Source organism: Aulonocara sp. 'chitande type north' Nkhata Bay, linkage group LG4, assembly GCF_057382095.1.
Source record: "Aulonocara sp. 'chitande type north' Nkhata Bay isolate Kocher_YH1m ecotype deep benthic linkage group LG4, A_spYH_male_GT1.1, whole genome shotgun sequence".
NCBI classification, from domain to species: domain Eukaryota; kingdom Metazoa; phylum Chordata; class Actinopteri; order Cichliformes; family Cichlidae; genus Aulonocara; species Aulonocara sp. 'chitande type north' Nkhata Bay.
In genome coordinates, this window is record NC_141347.1 from 33,004,666 (window position 1) to 33,024,670 (window position 20,005).

The 20,005-nt window shown below is 39.9% G+C and overlaps 2 protein-coding genes across 7 annotated transcripts in view; both read left to right on the top strand.

Moving 5' to 3' along the window:
* syt3 (synaptotagmin III) overlaps positions 1 to 4,184 on the top strand; it is a 39,804-nt gene extending 35,620 nt beyond the window's left edge. Inside the window, exons 12-13 of the mRNA XM_086290015.1 lie at positions 1,732 to 1,825; positions 2,303 to 4,184. Coding sequence (XP_086146141.1) covers positions 1,732 to 1,821 — 90 coding nt within the window. The 3' untranslated portion in view covers positions 1,822 to 1,825; positions 2,303 to 4,184. The remainder of the gene's footprint in view (positions 1 to 1,731; positions 1,826 to 2,302) is intronic.
* A 6,845-nt stretch (positions 4,185 to 11,029) lies between these two features.
* The window catches only part of med25 (mediator complex subunit 25), a 33,341-nt gene continuing 24,365 nt past the window's right edge, over positions 11,030 to 20,005 (top strand). Inside the window, exons 1-10 of one of the 6 annotated variants that reach the window (XM_086290022.1) lie at positions 11,030 to 11,189; positions 13,213 to 13,362; positions 13,444 to 13,489; positions 13,720 to 13,844; positions 13,943 to 14,041; positions 14,887 to 15,007; positions 15,169 to 15,325; positions 17,421 to 17,545; positions 17,695 to 17,767; positions 17,989 to 18,221. In XM_086290022.1, the coding sequence (XP_086146148.1) occupies positions 13,217 to 13,362; positions 13,444 to 13,489; positions 13,720 to 13,844; positions 13,943 to 14,041; positions 14,887 to 15,007; positions 15,169 to 15,325; positions 17,421 to 17,545; positions 17,695 to 17,767; positions 17,989 to 18,221 (1,125 nt within the window). In that variant the 5' untranslated portion in view covers positions 11,030 to 11,189; positions 13,213 to 13,216. Of the gene's footprint in view, positions 11,190 to 11,499; positions 11,770 to 13,212; positions 13,363 to 13,443; positions 13,490 to 13,719; positions 13,845 to 13,942; positions 14,042 to 14,886; positions 15,008 to 15,168; positions 15,326 to 17,420; positions 17,546 to 17,694; positions 17,768 to 17,988; positions 18,222 to 20,005 lie in introns of those variants that run through there. The other 5 variants (XM_086290019.1, XM_086290021.1, XM_086290016.1 and 2 more) reach the window with 5 other exon arrangements.

Here is a 20,005-nt window from a genome sequence, read left to right on the forward strand (position 1 = left end):
ATTTGAGTGAGTCATCCAGTTTTGGAGATTTGACTGTTGACTGTAGAAATGTCTGGCTTCTGCCTGCTTTGCCTTTGATGTGCCAAAAAAGAGCCATATTAAAAAACTCTGCAGAAATGTCTTTTTTTGGAAGACATGCACTGGTTATTCAGGAAAAAAAAATCCTCAGACCTGAGCGGCTTCATGTAGGAGCCATTTTCTTTCTATGAAACAACACCTGCCAGCCAGAGGAAGCGTACAGCCAGCTAATGTTACAGCTCAGCTGAGTGTTTGCATCCTGCCACGCTTTCACAAGCGTGAGCCTCTCGTCACAGGAGGCTGCACCCTTCCCTCTGCTACGGTTGGTGTAGTTCAGTAGACAGAAAAAAAGCATCTCTTTCAATTTCTGGAAAATGACATCTTTTCTGTGAATTTTCAACTCTTTTTAGTTTTTTTTGTTGCCTCTACTGGAAAGTTTTGCATGATTCAAAGATCCTTTTGTGTCTTTTACTGGGGTTTGCAGTACCTTAGTTAATCCTCTGTGTGAAACAAGCCTTTTTGGCAGTCTTACTTTGAAGCAATCCCTCCGTTTAAGCCAACTTTTTCTTCTTGGCTACTCCTTATACACAGAAGGGTTGGTGAGTAGAAAGAATATCTGAAATCAAGTCTTTAGAGACGCCTGAGGTGTCATCTAAAGCCACCATATTAAGACCCGAACTCTTCCACCACATATATTTTTAATTTCTCTTTGGTATTCGGGCACATTGGGGCCCGATGAATGTAAAAACAAAGAATTAACAGATTTTTTTTTACCTTATTTTTATTTTTAAGAAAAATAAGAGCCACATATGAGGATATTTGTTTAAAATTTTGATAGAACAGTAGCAGCATAATGTCCTCATAAGTGGATATCAGGCCCTTGTAGAGCAAAATACTTTAGTCTAAATTACCCAAAATGTGATGTCCACATATGTGGACGCCAGGTCCTAGGAGGTTAAAGAAAAGGCAGTCTGTACAGCTGGACACCAAAACAATAGCTAAACAGCACTGCAAGCCACAGATAAAATAGGTGTTAGATTTGGAGATTAACTAAAACCTTAAATACTATTTTGAGAAAAAAGTCGAAATGTGAAGATTAAAGCTGTCATTTCAAGTCAAGCGACTGCCAACTCTCTACAAAACGCTTCGTGTACATGAGTTAGTGAAATCGTACTTCAGTAATGGTTTCAGTAGCAATCACACAGTGTGGTGATAAGTATAAGGACATTGAAGAGACGCAGAAAGCTGCATCTAGTCAGAACAAAAAAAAAAACACACAAACTTGGACCAGTTGGCCAGATTTGTACAAAATTAAATATGGACAGATGCAAGGATGTCGATGTTTACAACCCTCGTGCAATAAAGAGAATGTATGTTGTGTCACAAGACACAATAAGACAGCCGATCAAGTTGCTTCAATAACTCTACGCGTGGCATTTTGCAGAGGGCATATCAGCCGTGGCAGCTGTTAATAATTTTTTTCCTTAATGTTGCCCTAATACTGCTTTGCACTGTAACTCTGTGCATAACACATAAGCAACTACACTTTCCACCTAAAAGTATGATAGACAAAGTAAGATGAGTAGCCGTGGTACTTCAGCATAATGTCTAAAATTTACATTTTCTTTTTCCTTTTTTTTAACTGAATGTATCAAAAGTGTTTTCTTTGTCACAAAGAATTAACATAATTGTCAAACGTATTCTTCCTTGCAGGAAAAAGCAATCGGTACATTTGTGTCAAAGAGTTCCACCACATCCTCCCCGAAGCCACACATCGTGGTGGACAGTCCCCACTCCGATTAAAACTGTGAGTCTCTCCTGACTTCGTTCTTTCCACGCCATGGTTTCTGAGCTATTATTTTCTTGTCATCAGGATATGGTAATTTGTGTCATCACTCCGGTAGCAATAAAATATCTCCTGGAGTTCAGCTTGTAAAGTGGATGCACTTTTTTTTTTAATCTGAAAGTGTAGTACATATCTACAAAATGTGCAGCAGATGCTTCTCCAGACAGATTTACACAGGAAAACTAGTCAAGTCTTTAAAAGCATGACCTGACTGGGAATGTGTGATAAAGTGGAAGCTGTGGAGCTGTCAGATGTAGGAGCTGTAAGGCAGAGGCATGTGTATAATCTCAATGTTATGGGTTATATAATGCATCTCAACCCTCCTCCCTACAAACGTACAGTACTGCGTGCTGTTTATATCTTCTCGACTCCCCTCCCTCCCCCTAACTCACGCTCTTCCTTAATCTGCTTCTCCCCCCTTATTCCTTCTTTCCTCAGGTCATCATCATCTCTACAGCTCCAGACTTTGCTTTCTTTCTTCTCATCTGTGAATAATTCTCTCCATCAAAGAAAGAGAGACGTGGAGACACTGCTAGTGTCCAACTGCTAGTGCTGTTCTGCTCCTGCTAATGAATCCTTCAACTCCTGTGCTGTCTTTACTGAGCTGGAGGGGGGAAAAATCAGCTCCATCCATCACAAGCTACACTTTTGAGCATCAGACTACACATTTACAAACACATGTGGACACTTAACGGTACAGTGGACTGAAATCAGGTGTACATTTTGGGATCTAGCGAGGAAACACCCACCCACACACACACACAGACAAATACACAAATACAGAGTTTGTAGTATGTGAGTAGTCCATGTGTGCTTCAGATTAGTGTAGTATTTCATCTAGAAGGAGTGTGACGTGACAAACTTTTTCTCTCTTGAAAACTAAAAAAAGTCAAAAGTAAGCCATCGTAGAATGGTCATTTCAAACAGGACCAAAGGTTCATGCCCTTGTACAGACTACAAAAGAAGAAAATCCTTATGTCAATATTTTTCTTTTAGTGTACAGTATATGCCGTACTGTATAGGAATACATCTCATGTAGTACTAGCAGGGCGAAATATCCACCGTGGATACTCTCGGCCATTTTGGACGCCTTCTCCAGGGTTCCTACCCTCTGGTTTCAGAGTTAACTCGCTTATTTTCCCCAGAGGAAAGATGACGAGGCATCCAGTGGTCTTTATTGATGTCAGAAGAGCGAAAAATGAGGACAGACTCATTGGTCTAAGCATGTTACATAGCCTTGAAATGTGTCCCTCTTCCTCATGCTTTTTGTCACAGTCCTCATGGTACTCGTTAGTATTTTTTAAATTATTTTGCTCTGTCATTTGTGTGAAACAGTATACATGCAACCATGCGGAAATGAGTTTATTCATGCCATTTTTTTTACGGTCCACTGAGGATGAGATGATGCGAGACACGAACTATTTGATCGACACTGGCTTTCAGGCCAAATCGCCAGACTTTTCCTAATGTAGGACAAAACGGGTTCAACGAATCCTGGCTTTAGGATTGGACCAGCATCTGTTTGGAGTGCACTAGCTGGAGGATGTATCCCACACCGAAGGATATCACCACTCTAATTTATTTTTCAATCATTCCAGGACAATGTGTTTTTTGTTGTTTTTGTTCCTCAAGCTTCAATTGACAAAATTATTAGTCCATATCATGTCACCGACAAGACTTTAGGAGGACACACACGTCCGTGTTGCTTTTATTAGTGTGTGTTTCTGTGTTTGTGGGCGTGTTTGTTTTGTATCGTGTGTGTCTGTGCGTGTGTGTATGCCTGCGTGTCACTGTGACCTTGTGTGTGACACGTTTTTGTGCTCACCTCCTCCTTTTCCTCCTCTCCCGTGTCCTTTTCCTGTCTTGCCTCCCTCGCTCCTCGAATCCCGGCATCCACAGACTGTCTTGGAGCCAACTTTGTGTTGTGTCTTTACAAGGAGCTATTTTCTGTGTGTGTGTGTGTGTGTGTGTGTGTGTGTGTGTGTGTGTGTGTGTGTGTGTGAGTGAGTGAATGTGTATGTACTATACGTGCCTCATTGCACTAGGTGGGGAAACACTGTCTTTCATAGACATTAGTTTGTATTGTCTATGTCGTCTCTGAAATCAGCTGCCAATCATTCAGCCCTTCTCTCCTCTCTCACCCTTTGCCTGATGTAAGTAACTGTGTTGATTGTGTACTTCTTTCAGTAGTTTGTGTACTGTATGTCCGAGGGAAAATCAGGACGGCACTGGGATTGATCATTTTAATTGTTGGGTGTGTTTTGATTACATTCATGAGAAGGAAGACAACAAAAAATAAAAGGTTTAAGGGAAAAAAAAACAGATCAAGATAAATTTAGATCCCCATAAAGGCGAGACATCAGGGAGGAGGTGTTGTGAGAAACGAGCGCTTGAAATATCTGCACTACTTGTGTAAACCGATACAGACTTTTCAAAGCCATGTCTGTCACCACACTGTAACCTCAGCAAAACAGTACAACACCTCACTGCAGCTACTTGTATTGTTGCCATTTCAGTCTCATCCTCACGTGCACAAACACACACGTGTGTGTATTTTGTGCGTGCAGTTTGGGGATGGGGGGGGGTCTAGTTTTCCTTTGGATCAGTGAAGGTAGCAGGAGGTTATAATTACATCTGAAAGTATTTTGTGTTGTTTGTCAGATGGGGGGTTATTGATCAGCTTGTATAAGTAGATATGGTATTGATCCATCGGTCTAGAGGCCCCATAAACTCTCCTCCTTTCCCAGCCTCTCTCCTTCTCTCTCTGCTTGTGTCTACCCTATTTAGCCCTAGTGTTACTGCCTTGTGATAGACTGCAAAACTCATACTGGAGCCAGCACATTCCCTTATTCTCCTCCTCCCTCTGCCCCCCCCCCCCCCCCCACCCGCACCCCATCTAAACCCCTCCCTTTCTGTTTCTGTCTGTCTGATTACTCATTTTCTCCTCCAGCAATCCTTACCTTTCCTCCTGCAACTCTCCATCACCTAACCATTTTTCCTGCTCTACTTTTTCCTCCCCAGTTCCTTCAGCTTTCTCCCCCCATCTTGCCCTCTTTCTTTCTCTCTGTGTATGACAACCCCACCCCACCCTTTCCGTCCTCCTCCCTATTCTCCCCCTCGCTGTCTTCTCTCGTTTGTGCAGTTCCGACTGGTCATGGGGAAACATGTTTGCATGCTTATATTAACATGAATGATGTCAACTTGATGCAATGAAAATTATATAAGTGATGCTTTAAGCAAAATCTGACAAAGAACTTGATACTAATACTACTAATGACGACTAAAAGGAGATCTAGCAGATGTTTATCTCTGTGGTCAAAAACAACACTGAAGAAAAAGGATTGTTTATGCTGTATTTATCTTTCTCGAATTGGTATTCCTTTTGATTTTCATTTGTTCTTTTTATATATAATTTATTCAAGAGGTTTACTTTTTTATTGGTTAATGCTGAGTATTTTGATTGAGAGGTTAAGCCAGGGCGATCGTTTCAGTCGAGATAGCTGTACCAGGTCGCAGGATGTCTGTGAATGTGTAAGTAACAGTGTGGCTGAAGTAATGATCATGGAAATAAAGGATATGTATCATCCAGCCTCGTGTTTCTTACTTCCCTTGATGCACTGGGCTGTCACAGATGCCAGGCAGTGTGCTACATGCTATATATAATATACAAACTTCACAAACTTCTGAGCATTTCACATGTCCACAGTGTATATTTGCCTCAGGCATAGAAGGTAAGACCTGGATAGAGACTGCCTGAACTCTGAACTTTTTTATTTATTTTTTGAGTTTTTGGACTTTCAGCTGTGCATTACGTCGCATGTAATTATTCAGCCACTTTGTCATGAATTCTTTATTGTAGCCACATTTTGCCTAAATGCAACGTGGAGCACCGTCGCCTGCCCTGTGTGCGCACCCACATCTGCACTCCTACTTCTATTTTGTCTCCCTTTCTTTTAGAAAAATCACTCATATCATTTGTCATGTGGTTATTATCCCTCGTTAAAGCCCACCAGCAGCAAGCTGCACCTCCGGTGTTTCGGCAGAAAGCAGAGTGAGGAGGAAGAGGAAGCTCAGATGTGCAGAGGAATGACAGAGAAGGAGGATTAGGGGGGGATTAAACAAATGAAGGAGGATGAAGAACCACAGAATGTCAGCGAGGAAGAGAACAGGAGGAGGAGGAGAACACAAATGGGAAAACCTGGAGGAGAGAGGCGATAGCTGCTTGCAGGATGAGTGGAACTGGACACAGGAGGAGGTGGAGGAAGCTAGTTCTGTATATAGACACACTCATAAAGGGGCACCTGCAGCATACTGACAGTGTTAACAGTTCAAGAAGTGCAAAAAACACACACACACGTGACATCGACCAGTTAGCACAGCTTTAATGGGCTACGCTCTTGAGCAAAAAATGAGAGGAGGGGCTGGGTGGGGGGGGGGGGGGGGTGCTGTCTCCATGGCAACTTTCCCACCGTGTAAAAAAAATCATTTAGTCGGAAAGACATTTCACTCAGTTCACTGAACTGAAAGAGGCAGAGAGGAGGGAGGGGGGAGCAAGTGAGACACTGGGTGTGGGAGTGTGTGTGTATGTGTGTGTAGCATAGAGCTGTGTGTATCACGCTTGAGGGACAGATCTAAAGGTATCTAAAAGCTGACAGCAATGCATTAACCCTTATTGCAAATATATCTGATTATTAAACATAATGATAATGAATTCACCTGCATCATTAAAGATGTATGCTGTAACTCTGGGTGATGCTTTGGTTTTATAGTTTTCTTGACAGGGCCATCTGCATGGAGCCCAATCTTTATGTAACATGTTGAAATTCACTTTATGCCACGACATTAAACCTGTGTCTCCAGCGCGCCGGAAACGCCCAACTTTTGCTTTCTCATTTTGAAAGTACGCCAACCACTTATTATGCCACGTATACAGTTTTTAACATTTTATTCCAAAACTATAAATAATACCCGAAACCTTTCAAAATAATGAATTCAATGAATGCATGCAAGTGGAAACTTCAGCCAGCAGGGGTATTAGAGGAGCCTGCCTCTGCAGGGGAGCAGTGTATTAATACAGGAGTGAGCCCCAGGATCTGACCTTCTCTGCAAACTGCTGCCATGGAGGAACTTGCTATTCACCTGATGAGCACAAACTTATGTAAAACATCCACTGACATTAAATTGCCGCATGCATGGCTTTAAATGATGAATGCTCGGGAAGTTCTGTACAAGATTAGAAACTGAGGTAAAATCCATAATTAAACTCTGTTTTATTACTTTTCATTGCTGGTCCATGATTTGACAGAAAAAGGTAATTTTCTATGAAGATTTTTAAAAATACTATCAGATCTAATACTCTGGGCAGGAGTGTGTCCAGCGGAGCTCATGGGACGGAGCTGTCTAACCAAAATATAACTGAATTAATTATCTTTGAACTAATGACACAAATAAATTTTAACGCATTCATTTAAATATGTCTGTGTTACTCCACTTTCTGCTTCCACCTCACTATATGTTGGATCCAAATATTGCATTTTGTTCTCCATGTCATTTATTTTAAAGCTTTTAGATATGATTTTAAAACACAAATTTAAATGTTGCCTTTTTTTATATGTTTTTGTTTTATTTTTTGTTTTTTAATAGTTTTTTATGGTTTAAAGTGATTTACACATTAATGAATAATTGTGATCTAACAATATAATGCCTGTGCTTCTGGAAAGGCCCCTTCCCTTTACTTCAGGCACCTTATTTATTGCTAAAACCTTTCTTAAGTCAGATTTTGACATTGCTACTTCACCACTTTGCAAAACAGTTATTCAATGCTGAAGAATTTTCAGGCTCTTTTGCAGCACAGTTTTTACGTATTACATTGTTTCAGGTTGCACAAAAGCCTACAAATCACACCTAAGGTTTTCAACATAAATTTTTCTACATTGGATTTATTTCTGATCAAATATTACGATTTCCTGTTGGCCACTTTTCCTTCACATTCATGGAAACGCCTCTGGTAACCTATTTGTCTGGTAACCTATTTGTGTGGATGCCATTGTATCAGCATGCTGGCTGTGATTACCTGTTGTGAGGCGACCATCTGGCCCTCAGCATCCCAGCTGGGTACCAATGTCAGGAGACGGATTGTCTTTACCATACCACCTGGACCTTGCAGACATAGATAGCTACAGCACCAACTATATTTCTGATTCGTATTATGTAATTCTGTGACCAAACAAGGAACATAAGAGGAAAAAAAAGAAAAGAAAACACTGTCTGGTCTTCCAAAGGCATACACTGAAAGCAGGCCTTCTGTAATTGCTTGGCAACTGCTGGCATTGTGTGTGTTGAAGTTCAAAGCAGCGAGACACACTGTATATTCCTCTGAGCGGCAGAAAGCATCAGAGTTGCAAAGTAAAGGGATGCCTACGCAGGCACACACACACACACACACACACACACACACACACACACACACACACACACACACACACACACACACCATCCATTCTGTCAGTTTAATTTGGCCATGATGCTCATTCAAAATAAAAAAGCTCTGTGGAGGAGCTAATGTTTGCATCCAGGGGGTAGCCTTGGGCATAAACCCTCCCTCAGATGAACTTTCTTTAGGTCGCCTGAAGTGTTCTTGCTTACTGACGCCCAAATAGAAAAGCTGCTTGAGCCCACAGCTTGTTGCCCTCCTTAGAATTTAGGTTAAATTGATGTGGAGCATTGTTTCTGTGGGAGGGTTTGAGCTTGATTAGCTCTGAAGCGCTTTGCTGAATGCTGTGCTAAGCTGACTGACTGGCTGGCATTACCACAGGGAAGGGGATGCTATTGTTGGACCCACAGAAGCAGCATGCCGATGTGTTACAACTACAGGTTAGCCTCTGGTGTATTGTGCTGATCTGACAGCAGTTAATGTGCCGATAGCTGCTGTGGTAATTATGGTCTTGTTTCCAGCACTGAGGTTGCAAGGGGAATGTGAAAGCCTTTTTATAGAACAATGAAGTTATGAAACCATGAAATCCAGAAAAAAGCAACAACTAGGTTAAGAATGTCAAGCCGAAAAATCACAGGCCATGCTTTGTGGTGAAGATGTTTTTCTCAGTACCATGGATTTTGTCTCGGTATCTTTTCCTATATGTAACTTACTCTAAACATATACCGAATATAGATAAACAGTCTAACACTAAATTAAAGGAACTTTAAGTTAAAATGTGTAGCCTGCTCTCTGATAACACCATCATCGGTTCATCATCACTAGATATTTGCTGACATCTGCTGGAGGTCTGGATCACAAGCACTTGGATATCTCCAGCGTTTGTACTCAGAACCCTATTCGAAACACAAAAAAGAAAATAGTCTGGGGTTTTTTGTTTTTTTTTTGGGGGGGGGGGGGGGGGGTTGGTGGTGGTGGTGGTGGTGGGGGGGGGGGTTGCTGTGGCAACACTCAAAGATTTCAATTTCTGTCTCTTCAGTACTGAGCATAAGTTTGCATTAAGCAAATTAATGTGTGATTCCTGTCCTTTGGACTTCGGGAAATTTCATCTGAATGCACCTGCCATTGTTATCTGTAATAGTCAGCTGTCTGGATTTTTCTTGTGTAGATTTCAGTTTTACCCTTGGGGAAAGCCCTCTGGCTGCCTCAGGTTGGTCATTAGATAGATTTAAGGAAAGCTAACTGGACCCTTTCCTCATCACTCAGGCACTGAAAAGCAAAGATGAGGTTTAGAAGTCTGAGCCAAGACAATATTCACTGATGACCCTGCACCTCCATGTTTCATTATGTGGAGCAATATATATTGAGGGCATTTCATTTTCAGTAATTGCTTACAAGCAGCCAGATAGCAGAGACGTCTGGGCCTGCTCTGGGCACTTACACATCAGTTATGGCAATGGCAAATGTTTATGGGCCAGACGTGGTCTAAAAAGTCATGAAGTGGATTCCACCAAGTTAAGCGTGGGCTGGAAGTGACCCAAACACTTGGAAGCAAGAAAATACCACAGTACTGTGTGAAGAATTAATGGCTTGACTGTTTTTTGTTTTGTTTCTTTTGTTATTGTTTTGATGTTGTTGTTGTTCTTATTCAAAATAGAACTAGATGAAATTAGCATTTAGGAAAACACCTGGACAGATCATGCTATTACAACTTTGTCTTCTGTCCCTTTTTGTTTTTTATCCTCACCTCTCCGTGCTCCCATTTCCCACTGTCACCAAGTTCTTGGTCATAGGGGATCATCTGAATGTTGGGATTCTCTCTGTCTAATATTGTGTTAGAACACACTTGAACTGACTGTTGTTGAATTGGTGCTATTTGAATAAAATAAACTCAAAATGAATTGGATATAATCAGGGTCTTGGCCTTCAGTAAGCCTAAGAAGACAACAAATAAATTCGACAAGGTAACTGGACTTCTTTAAGCTTGCAAAGACCCACTTATTTAGGTACATATCTGCTATGTGGGACCACACAAAAACATCTTTGACTGATGAGGACCAAAGCTATTAGTTTTGTATTTTCTATTAATTAGATTTCATTTTTATTTCATTTTTATTTTGTGTTTTAAGGGAACTGCCAGTGCTTTTGTTTAGTTTTAAATATTTGAAAATGTTTCGATTTAGTTTAGTTTGTATTACTATGAGGGGTTGGTTTTAGTCTTTGTAAGGGGTATTGATGTGAATTGTTACTTTTTGTGAAACCGATATTGAAACAGTGGTTCATTTATTCTGGTATTGCTGGTTTACGAAACATCTCTAGAGCATATTTTCACGTTTTGTTTCTGATCATGGTAACCCTAATTTTTCGTTATGCTCGAAAAACGTTTTCTTGGTTACAGTGATATTGACAGTGTATTCACACATCCAAGTTCTCCAGTCGTAAGCCAAATTTCACTGAATTACTTTTGATATTAAAGCATTATATTTTCTCAATAATGGACAGCAAGAATTGAAAATACCTTAAAACCGTGTCACCGTCTTAAAGATTTTAGTATACTTCTATAATTCTCTGTGTTAGAACGGCTTGAAACCCCTGGTATTTTGTGTTTATGGTAATTCCCAAGTTGTATCGTTTTCGTTTATTTTCCTTGTACTCCTTTCGGTGTTCTTGACAACCTGATGTATGCCATATTCCGCTTTGTTGTTATTATTAATAAAGTTTTTCTTTTTTTTTTTTTAATTCTTGGACTCTTGTGGGCATGTCGTTTCGTCACTTCCGCCAAAAATACAACAAACGCTCACGCTAACTGTGCTGTGTAATTCAAGTTAATTTTTAAAGTTACAGTTTGGTCCAACCGGTTCAGCGGTTCGTCGGACAGTCACAGTCCATCAGGTCAGTCTACATCACTTAACAGCTTGAAAAAGGCTTGTTAATTGGGGTTATTTGAACTATATTAGCTTGAATCGCTCACTGACGTTTGCTGTGCTAGCTAACGCTAAAACGAAAGCTGTGCGCACTTCAGCTGTTGTTGACTTCGTTAGCTTGCGTTTAACCTCCCCTTGGCGATAATGTCGATTAGCAATATTAATTATGGATTAATGATTAGCGAAAAAAAGCTTGGTTTTAGGTCCTACCTTTAAAACTGGAGCGCACAGCTATCGCAGCAAACATCTGGTATTTTATCACCGGTTTAAAACAAACAAACAAACAAAAAGAAACAAAAAATAAAACATTTCTCGCAAGTGTGCTACACTGAAAAACACATGTGCTGTTTTTGTTTTTCTTTGAGAAAGAATAGCAGACTGTTACAGCTTCACAGAGGTGAAGTCACATGCTTCCATCGTACTGTAGCTGCTGGATGTCCCTGAAATCACTATCTTACATTGGGGTGTTTCAGCTCCGAGTGACTTGTGTACCTGACAAAACAAACTCAAAAAAAGCAAATAACATAGATAATCGAGCTCGAATTAAGGTAAGAAATCAAACAGGAAATTAAACAAGGTAACGCTAAAGATGGTATCCCAAAAAGTTGAAGCTGTTCGTATGGACTTTGCGTTTTCAGTTGGAGAAACGTTTCGTCACTCAACCAAGTGAGTTCTTTAATCTCAGTTGACTGCACGTTATAAACAGTGCATTTGCATATTGACTAAAACTAACACCACTGGTGACTATTGGTTTGTGGGGTGAGTACAGTACTGTTTAAGCCATGGGTACTTAATAGCTGGAAGTATATATTTTTTCTTAAAGATTCAAAGTAATGGTACAAGGTTCGCTGTCTCTTCAATGACAAACACAACATCAGCTGTGACGGAAGAAGTCACTTTGATGAGTGATGAAATGTTTTTCCCACTGAAAACGCTACGTCCAGATGAACAGAATCAACTTTTTGGGATTTACTTACCTGGATGATTCAGCATGCATCAAGACACTAAAGATATTAGTTCCGATAATAAGAAGACAATATTAAAAAATTAAAATGTAATGCTTTCTAAATGAATATATATGAAATGAGCAGTAAATTAACATGTTTTTGCTTTTGTTTAGTTTTAAAGGAAAATTGTAGTTTAAATTGTAGCCCAATGTGTCTGTCTTCTCACTGTGCTGCAGAGTATACGTACAGATCATAATAGATGCCATAAATACCACAAAGGCATTTGTCTGTGAAGGTTCTCAGTCATCCAGGTCATCGTAGCCTAAGGAGCTTGGAAAGAAAAGCATCTGGACTTTAAGTTGCTTGAAGACATTTCACCTCTCATCAGAGAAGCTTCTTCAGTTCTAAGGTCAAATGGTGGAGAGTCCCAGATCTGAAGTCCAGACGCTTTTCTTTCCAAGCTCCTTAGACCACAAGGGCCTTTCATCCGAGTTTTAACAAAAGTGATTTTTAGAATTGTTTTGTCATTTTCAATGTCAATTATAGCTTTTTATGAATTATATTTATTGAATCAAGATTTAAGAATATCAGAAATGCATTCAAATAGAAAGGTAGGTGTTACGACACGGCTCAAAAGGCGCAACATAAAAAAGGAGATGAGTATCGGTGAGAAGAGGTTTCATCTTAAAATGGAAAACCAGGTTGGCTAAAATGGTTGCTGCCACCAAGGCAAAGACAAGTGAGCTCCCTGGGAAGCTTGCCTCAGGTATGCTTTTATCCACACCTGACTAGGTGTGGCCAATTAGCACCAGCTGAACACACTGAGCAGATTAGAGGCTGCAGAGGGATGTAACAGTAGGTAAGAGGCTTAAGAGTTACATGTACGAAATCCTACTAATGCTGGTGTTGAAGAAATCAGTCAGACTATATTTATTTATTTATTTATTTTTAACCAAGAAATATTTTTCACACCTAATTTTGGTTTTTATTGTAGTTTTGTTTTTTGTTTTTTTAAACTATAATAACCTTCTCCTCTGTATCTAGATCTATGGTGGCAGGTTCGGCACTCATGGAGCCATCCAGTAAACCTGGGCCCAACCAGGTGGCTGATGTGGTGTTTGTCATTGAAGGGACAGCGAACCTTGGACCATACTTTGAATCTTTAAGAAAAAATTACATACTTCCAGCTATTGAGTAAGTATCTAAAGCTACCCATTGTTTCCTAACTCATTAATGTCATGTAGCCATGAATTAATTTTATTTCATTCACCACAGGTATTTTAATGGAGGGCCTCCAGCAGAAACGGATTTTGGTGGAGATGTGAGTGTTGCTGTAATTCCTGTTTTCTATCTTTTTAACTGCTTATCCAACTTAAGGTTGGGCTAAAACCTTTCCCAGCTGACATAGGGCAAGAGGCAAGGTACACTGTAGACAGTCTAATCTCTGCTTTTTATTCTTTAGCTTGCATTCCCTGTCACTGTTTGCTGAAATTCGAATATGTTTTTTGAATTCTGTGGATAATTTATGATTACTATTTTATTTTTTTCTAGTACGGGGGCACACAGTATGGCCTTGTGGTCTTCAACACAGTGGACTGCGCTCCGGAGTCATATGTCCAGTGTCACGCGCCAACCAGCTCAGCCTTCGAATTTGTCTCCTGGATCGACAACATCCAGTAAAAATTATTTTCCTATTACACCTTTTAAACAGCCCCTTTGTTCTAATCATGAAGAGAAATCGTAGAAAATCACACTTTTTTTCTTTTCCACACAGGTTTATGGGAGGTGGAGCAGAAAGCTGCAGTCTGATTGCAGAGGGACTTTCTGTGGCCTTGCAGCTTTTCGATGACTTTAAGAAAATGAGGGAGCAGATGTAAGCCTGTATTTGTGTTTTCTTCATTGATAAAACAAACCTAGAGGCAGAATCTTTTCATCCAAGGTAACTTGGTAAAAGACAGTGAGAAGCTAATTTTGGCACTTCCTTAAAATAACATATTCTTCTCTTTTCCAGCTCCATGTTTGTATTGGGCCTACCAGAGTAGCTTTTTTAGAATAGCAAGTTCAAACAAGCTGCTTTAGCTGCTACCTCTCAGTTCAATAATCCTTATTTTTCTTATATTTGATCCCGTCAGTTCATCTTCTTTCTGAAACGACATGTTTTAGCATACTTCCCTGTAATTTTAACCCGTTTTCTCTGATTGGCTCCCTCTTTGAAATACCTGCTTAAAATGGCAAATGGGTGGGGCCTCGTTGCTCTCAGTGTCTATGATGAATATATTACGGATGTCTGCTGTTATTAACATTATTATGAGACAAAAATAGAAAAAATTTAATTTGAGTGTTTAGATCAGTTTTGAAATCTGAGTTTTCACCTCACACAAATTACACTCACATAAACTGACCTCATTTTCAAAACTTTGACCATATGTAATTTTGGTTATATAGATGAACATTCACCAAATTAATGGTAAAGGAAAAGTATAATAGGTTCTCTTTAAGAGGCAAAACTACTGAATCAGTATAATAAGTCTTCCTTTATCCCCAAAATAACTGGGTCTTCTTGCTAAAATCATCTTTAAAAAGTTTCTAATATCTCATGAAATTCAAGTAAAAAGAAAAAAACAATTACAACAACGCCAGTTTTCTTTTTTGAATTAGCTTAGTAGTGATGAAAATCTAAACTTTTATGTCTCTCCCTCTTTCTGTGTGCTGCTGCAGAGGTCAGACCCACAAAGTGTGTGTGCTGCTGTGTAATTCCCCTCCTTACCTGCTTCCTGCTGTGGAGAGTGTCAGCTACACTGGCTGCACAGCAGACAGCCTGGTCAAAATCATCAGAGATGTAAGTAAACACAGATTTTGTCCTCAGTAGATACTTGGAGGACAGGCTGGCTTTTTTGGTGAAGGTTATTTTTACTGGGTTAGATATGATCATAGTATTAACCTTGATATATATTTGTTGTTTTTTTGTTTTTTTTGTTGTTGTTGTTTTTTTTTTTTTAGAGAGGAATTAATTTCTCTGTTGTGGCTCCTCGGAAACTGCCCCCTCTAAGGGCTTTGTTTGAACGTGCGTCACCAGTAGGGGGGGCAGTTGAATCTCTTCCTGACTACAGTCAAGATCCCTTCCACATGGTCCTAGTCAGAGGCATCTCGCTTCCTGGTGAGAAAACTATGCCTTGTCCACTTGTAGCACATGTTTTTATTCATTTATTTGTTTTTTTTGTTTGTTTGTTTTTTGCTCTTATACTAAAGATATGTTGTGGAACAATAAGCCTTGATGAATTTTCAATTTTAAGTCTTCTTTGATACACAGTGATATGTAAAGGTATTTGGACTCATGTTAAAGCCTTAGCTTTTACACGCTGGGTGCCATTACGCTGGTTTTCGGGTGGAGGAATTGTTCTTATTTAGATTTGAGAATGGACTGCTAAGTTGTCCGCTTGGTTGGAACTGTAGTTTTGGCACTTTGACCTTTTTAGCCCTGGAGGTTGATGTTTAATATGTGAGTAGACAAGTGTACAATGCTGTGAAAAAACAATTTGACTCCTTCTTGTTTTCAACATGTTTCACCTTTTCAAAACATTTTTAATATTAGTCAAAGATGATCAAAGAAAAATGCAGTTTTAGAATGAGGATTTCATTTATTAAGGGAAGAAAAGTTATCCAAACCTACCTGACCTTATGTGGGAAAAAAAAAAAGTTATTTCCTCCCTTGTTAAGTCATGAATTAACTGTGAGTAATCACATTTTTTGAAAGCTGAGTTCACTTTTATTGGCCAAACCCAGGCCTAGACTCTGGTGAACCATGCTGCTAGCCATTATCCACAAATGAAAAAAACAGTGGTGAACATAACCAGGAGTGGCCAGCCTACAAAAATTACTCCAAGAGAGCATGAACGACTTATCTAAGAGGTCACAAAAGGACCCAAAACAACATCTAAAGAATTGCAGGCTTGACTTGCTTCAGTTACGGTTGTGGCTACACTTATGATTCAACAAAAAGAAAGAGACGTGGCATAATGGGATAATTGTAAGGTGAAAACCAATGCTGACCAAATAGAGCACAAAGGCTCATCTCACGTTTGCTTAAAAAAATGTCTTGATGAACCCCAGGAGTTTTAGGAAAAATATTCTGTGGAATACAACTGGCATAAAACTAACGTGGCATTTCATAAAAGAAACCTCATACCAACAGTCAAACGTGGTGGTGGTAGTATAATGCTGCTTCAGGACCAGGATAACTTGCAAAATTTGAGGAACTATGAATTCTGCTCTCTTCCTGAAAATCGTGAAGGAGAACGTCTGACTATCAATTTTTACCCTGAAGGTTATGCAGCAGAAAGTGATCTGAAACACCTCACTTGTCATCGCCATTGTCCATGCTGATGACAACTTGCATATTAACAATCATGAAACTGAGCTCACAACCATCAATGGTGCTAGTTTTTGTCATAATGCAACTATACCATTTAGAAGTTTGGGGATACCTGCTGTTAGCGGAAACTCAAGAAGTTCCCACTAAATTCAGATGAACAGAATGAACTTTCTGGGTTTTCCTTACCTCGATGATTGAGCATGCATTAAAATACACCAGTCACTCTGCTACTGAATGGCTAAAAAAAAAAAAAAAAAACAGTACAAAATGAAGTTTCTGGAGTGGCCTAGTTGAAGTCTAGACTTAAATCCATCAGAAATGCTTTGGCATGACTCCCATGCTGCTGAATTAAAAAAAATAAAATAAATAAAAATTCTACATTTATCACAAATGATTGATTTCAGATCTTCCTGCCAAGGGTGCCACAACCAGTTATTAAGTTTAGTTTTTCACTCAGAGCCAGGTTTGAATAGCTTTTTCCCCTTAATAGATGACATCATCTTTTACAAACTGCATTCTCTATTTCTTCTGGTTATTTCTGTCTAATTTTAAAATTACTGAAACATGACTGTAACTTTGTATATCAGTTTATGAATCATCCATTTATATAAGATTTTTATTTCACTCTGAGCGCTTCTTTATTTGTAATTCTTAAAGGAATTTCTAAAGACTTAGCTACTGTTCAAGGTTACTCCGACACATCTCTGTGATCAGAGTCATAAATACATATCATGCTTCCAGTTGTAAGAAGTGCAAAACAGAACAAAAAAACGCTTGTACCTTTTCAACTGGACTTCACTAAACAATGGGTGATGTCCCGATGGCTGCAGCCATCTTTTATGTACAGACTATGAGCTTATCTCCCCATCTCTCTCTCTAGTTTCTGCAGGTGGAGGACCCGGGCCGCACAAACCTGTCATCCCTCCTCCGGTGCTGGCTAGTAGTCAGCCTGTTGTTGGAACTCCACAGCCCCCTCCACCAATAAACACAACCCCTCCTTATCAGGTAATGGGCAAGCAGCCATATAGTGTAAAGCTGGCTGGAGACTAATTCGTGCTGCCTGCTTTTGGCTCAGTTTCAGACAGCGGTGCTTATGTTTCTTCCCTTAAAACGTTTTACCAAGCATTGTCTTCCTTTAATCTGCCCGCTGACAGAATACGCCTCTGACTGCTGCTCAGGTGGCTGCACAGATGGTCATGGAGGCAGCCAACAACCAGAAGAGTCGCTGTGAGTTACCAGAGGGCTCTTTGGGTCTTTGAACAATTTATACTAGCCAAGCTTTTACTTGCAGCGTGTCTGTGTTTACATAGACCATGTGTGATTATGCCTTGGTGTTTAACCCTACAGCATATTTATATATGATATTGTTCGGATTTATGCTTTTTTTTTTTTTTTTTTTTTTTTTTTTGGTCAGTCTTGTCTTTTTATGCCTTCTTTCCTTCCTTCAGTCCCAGGAATGGGCCAAGGGCCTCCATTTCCCAGTCACCCTGTAGTCAAGCCCATTCAGCCGAGTTTATCAACAGTGAGTACGGTAAATACGCCAATCCAACCAGTTACTCCCAATCAGCAGCCAGTCCCACCCGCAGGACAGCCAGTGCCCAGCCAGCCGCCACAGCCACTCCCTCAGCAGCCACAACCCTCTGGAAATCAGACCACGCAACCATCTGCAGCGCCCACTATGGTAATTTCTGTTTCTTCTTCTTCAACTTCCAACCCCCTTTTAAGGGTTAAAAATACAGGAATTTGCAAACAAGGCAATAAATGCATTATTTTTACATTTGGGAAACTGTTCGTATTTCTTGTGTTGCTAAGAGTTAGATTAGAAGAACCGTAGCTCTGTAATGTGTCCCTGGAAAAATCAAAGCTGCAGAGATCAAGCTGGTAGCTCAGACAGACTCAGTGGAGCTGGGTCTGACCACCGATGACAAACTCAATATACTTCAGACATTGAAGAAGAAAAACACTTAAAATAAACCGATATTAGATAGGATATGAAAACATGAACGTCTTGTAACATGTTTTCATATCCTATTATTAAAAGGTGACAAATTAACATCCAAAAAAACGAATAAACTGCGACCAAAAAGTGTGGAACATGATGGACGCTGCTCTAAAATTCATGACAACCTCTTCAATATAATTTAAAATCTAAAATAGCAAAACAATAAACCATCCAGCAATTCACTTATTTGGTTCTGGGTTGCAGGGCAGCAGCCCCTCTCGCGAGCCATTTCCTCCAGCTTATCCAGGAAACATCAGGTCCAGCCAAGAGATATAATCTCTCTAATGTGTCCTGGGCCCAACCTGGGGCCTCCTGCCAGTAGGACATGCCTGGCCAGACAACTTTATATCCAGGACTACCTCAGCTGCCTCCTTTCAATGTAGAGGAGTGTCGGCTCTACTCTGAGCCCCTCCTAAATGACTCAACTCCTTACCATACTGTTAAGGGAAAGCCCATCTGCCCTTTGGAGAAAGCTAATTTTTTCCACTTGTATCCATGAGCTCATTCTTTCACCTTTAAAAGAACTAGCAATAATGGTGCAATAAGATATCTGCATAACATTTAGGACACAACAATTTACTGGTATTTCACATCAATTAAAATCTTAACAAGACTTGGATTAAATGAGTAGTAAGTCTGGTGCTGAGTAGTGACAATTAGTCGTATAGTCGCACACATGCCTACTAAAAACAAGAAGTGTTTTTCTATATAGGGGATATTAGCGATCAATCGTGATATCATGTAACTAAAGAATTACTTCCATGTTGTCCAGTGCACTGGAAACATTGGCCTTCAAGCATATATATTCCTATTTCCAATGCTGACTTGTCCTGACAGTTGCACATTGCAAAACACTTTCATCAGATTAATTGCAGCGGTGTTTTTGGCTACGTTCACACTGCAGGTCTTAATGCTTAATTCTGATTTATTTTTTTTTATTTTTTTTTATTTTTTTTGTCTGCTTGTTCACACTACAAATAAAATGCGACAGCAAATGCGCTCTAGTGTGAACCCTCAAAGCGGCCGGCATGCGCAAAAGAAGACGTCACACACAACGCGCTCTGTTTAGACCCAGACCAAACAGTATTGTTTGACTGATGGTCCTTAATATAAAGACTTGTTTCGGACTTTACGTTTCCCAATTTTGCTTGAAGTTATAAAGTTATTTTGTTATTTACAAATGGCCTAATAATGATCCTTATTGCTGTTTTAGAGAGGAGCGGTGCTTCAAAGGATAGTTGCAGATTTCTGTCAGAATCTGCAGATTATACAGTACAAATAAAATGTTTACGTTTCTCCAACGTTGTCTTCCCAACAGTTTCATTGGATGGCCAGGAACTGTTCGCGATGTCTTCTCAGGCGCTGATAATTGCCGTCTGTCTTGCGTCAGTGACGTAAAAGACGGATTTAATGCGACATGACCATTCAAACAGCAGTCGCTTTCTAAAACATCGGACATGTAT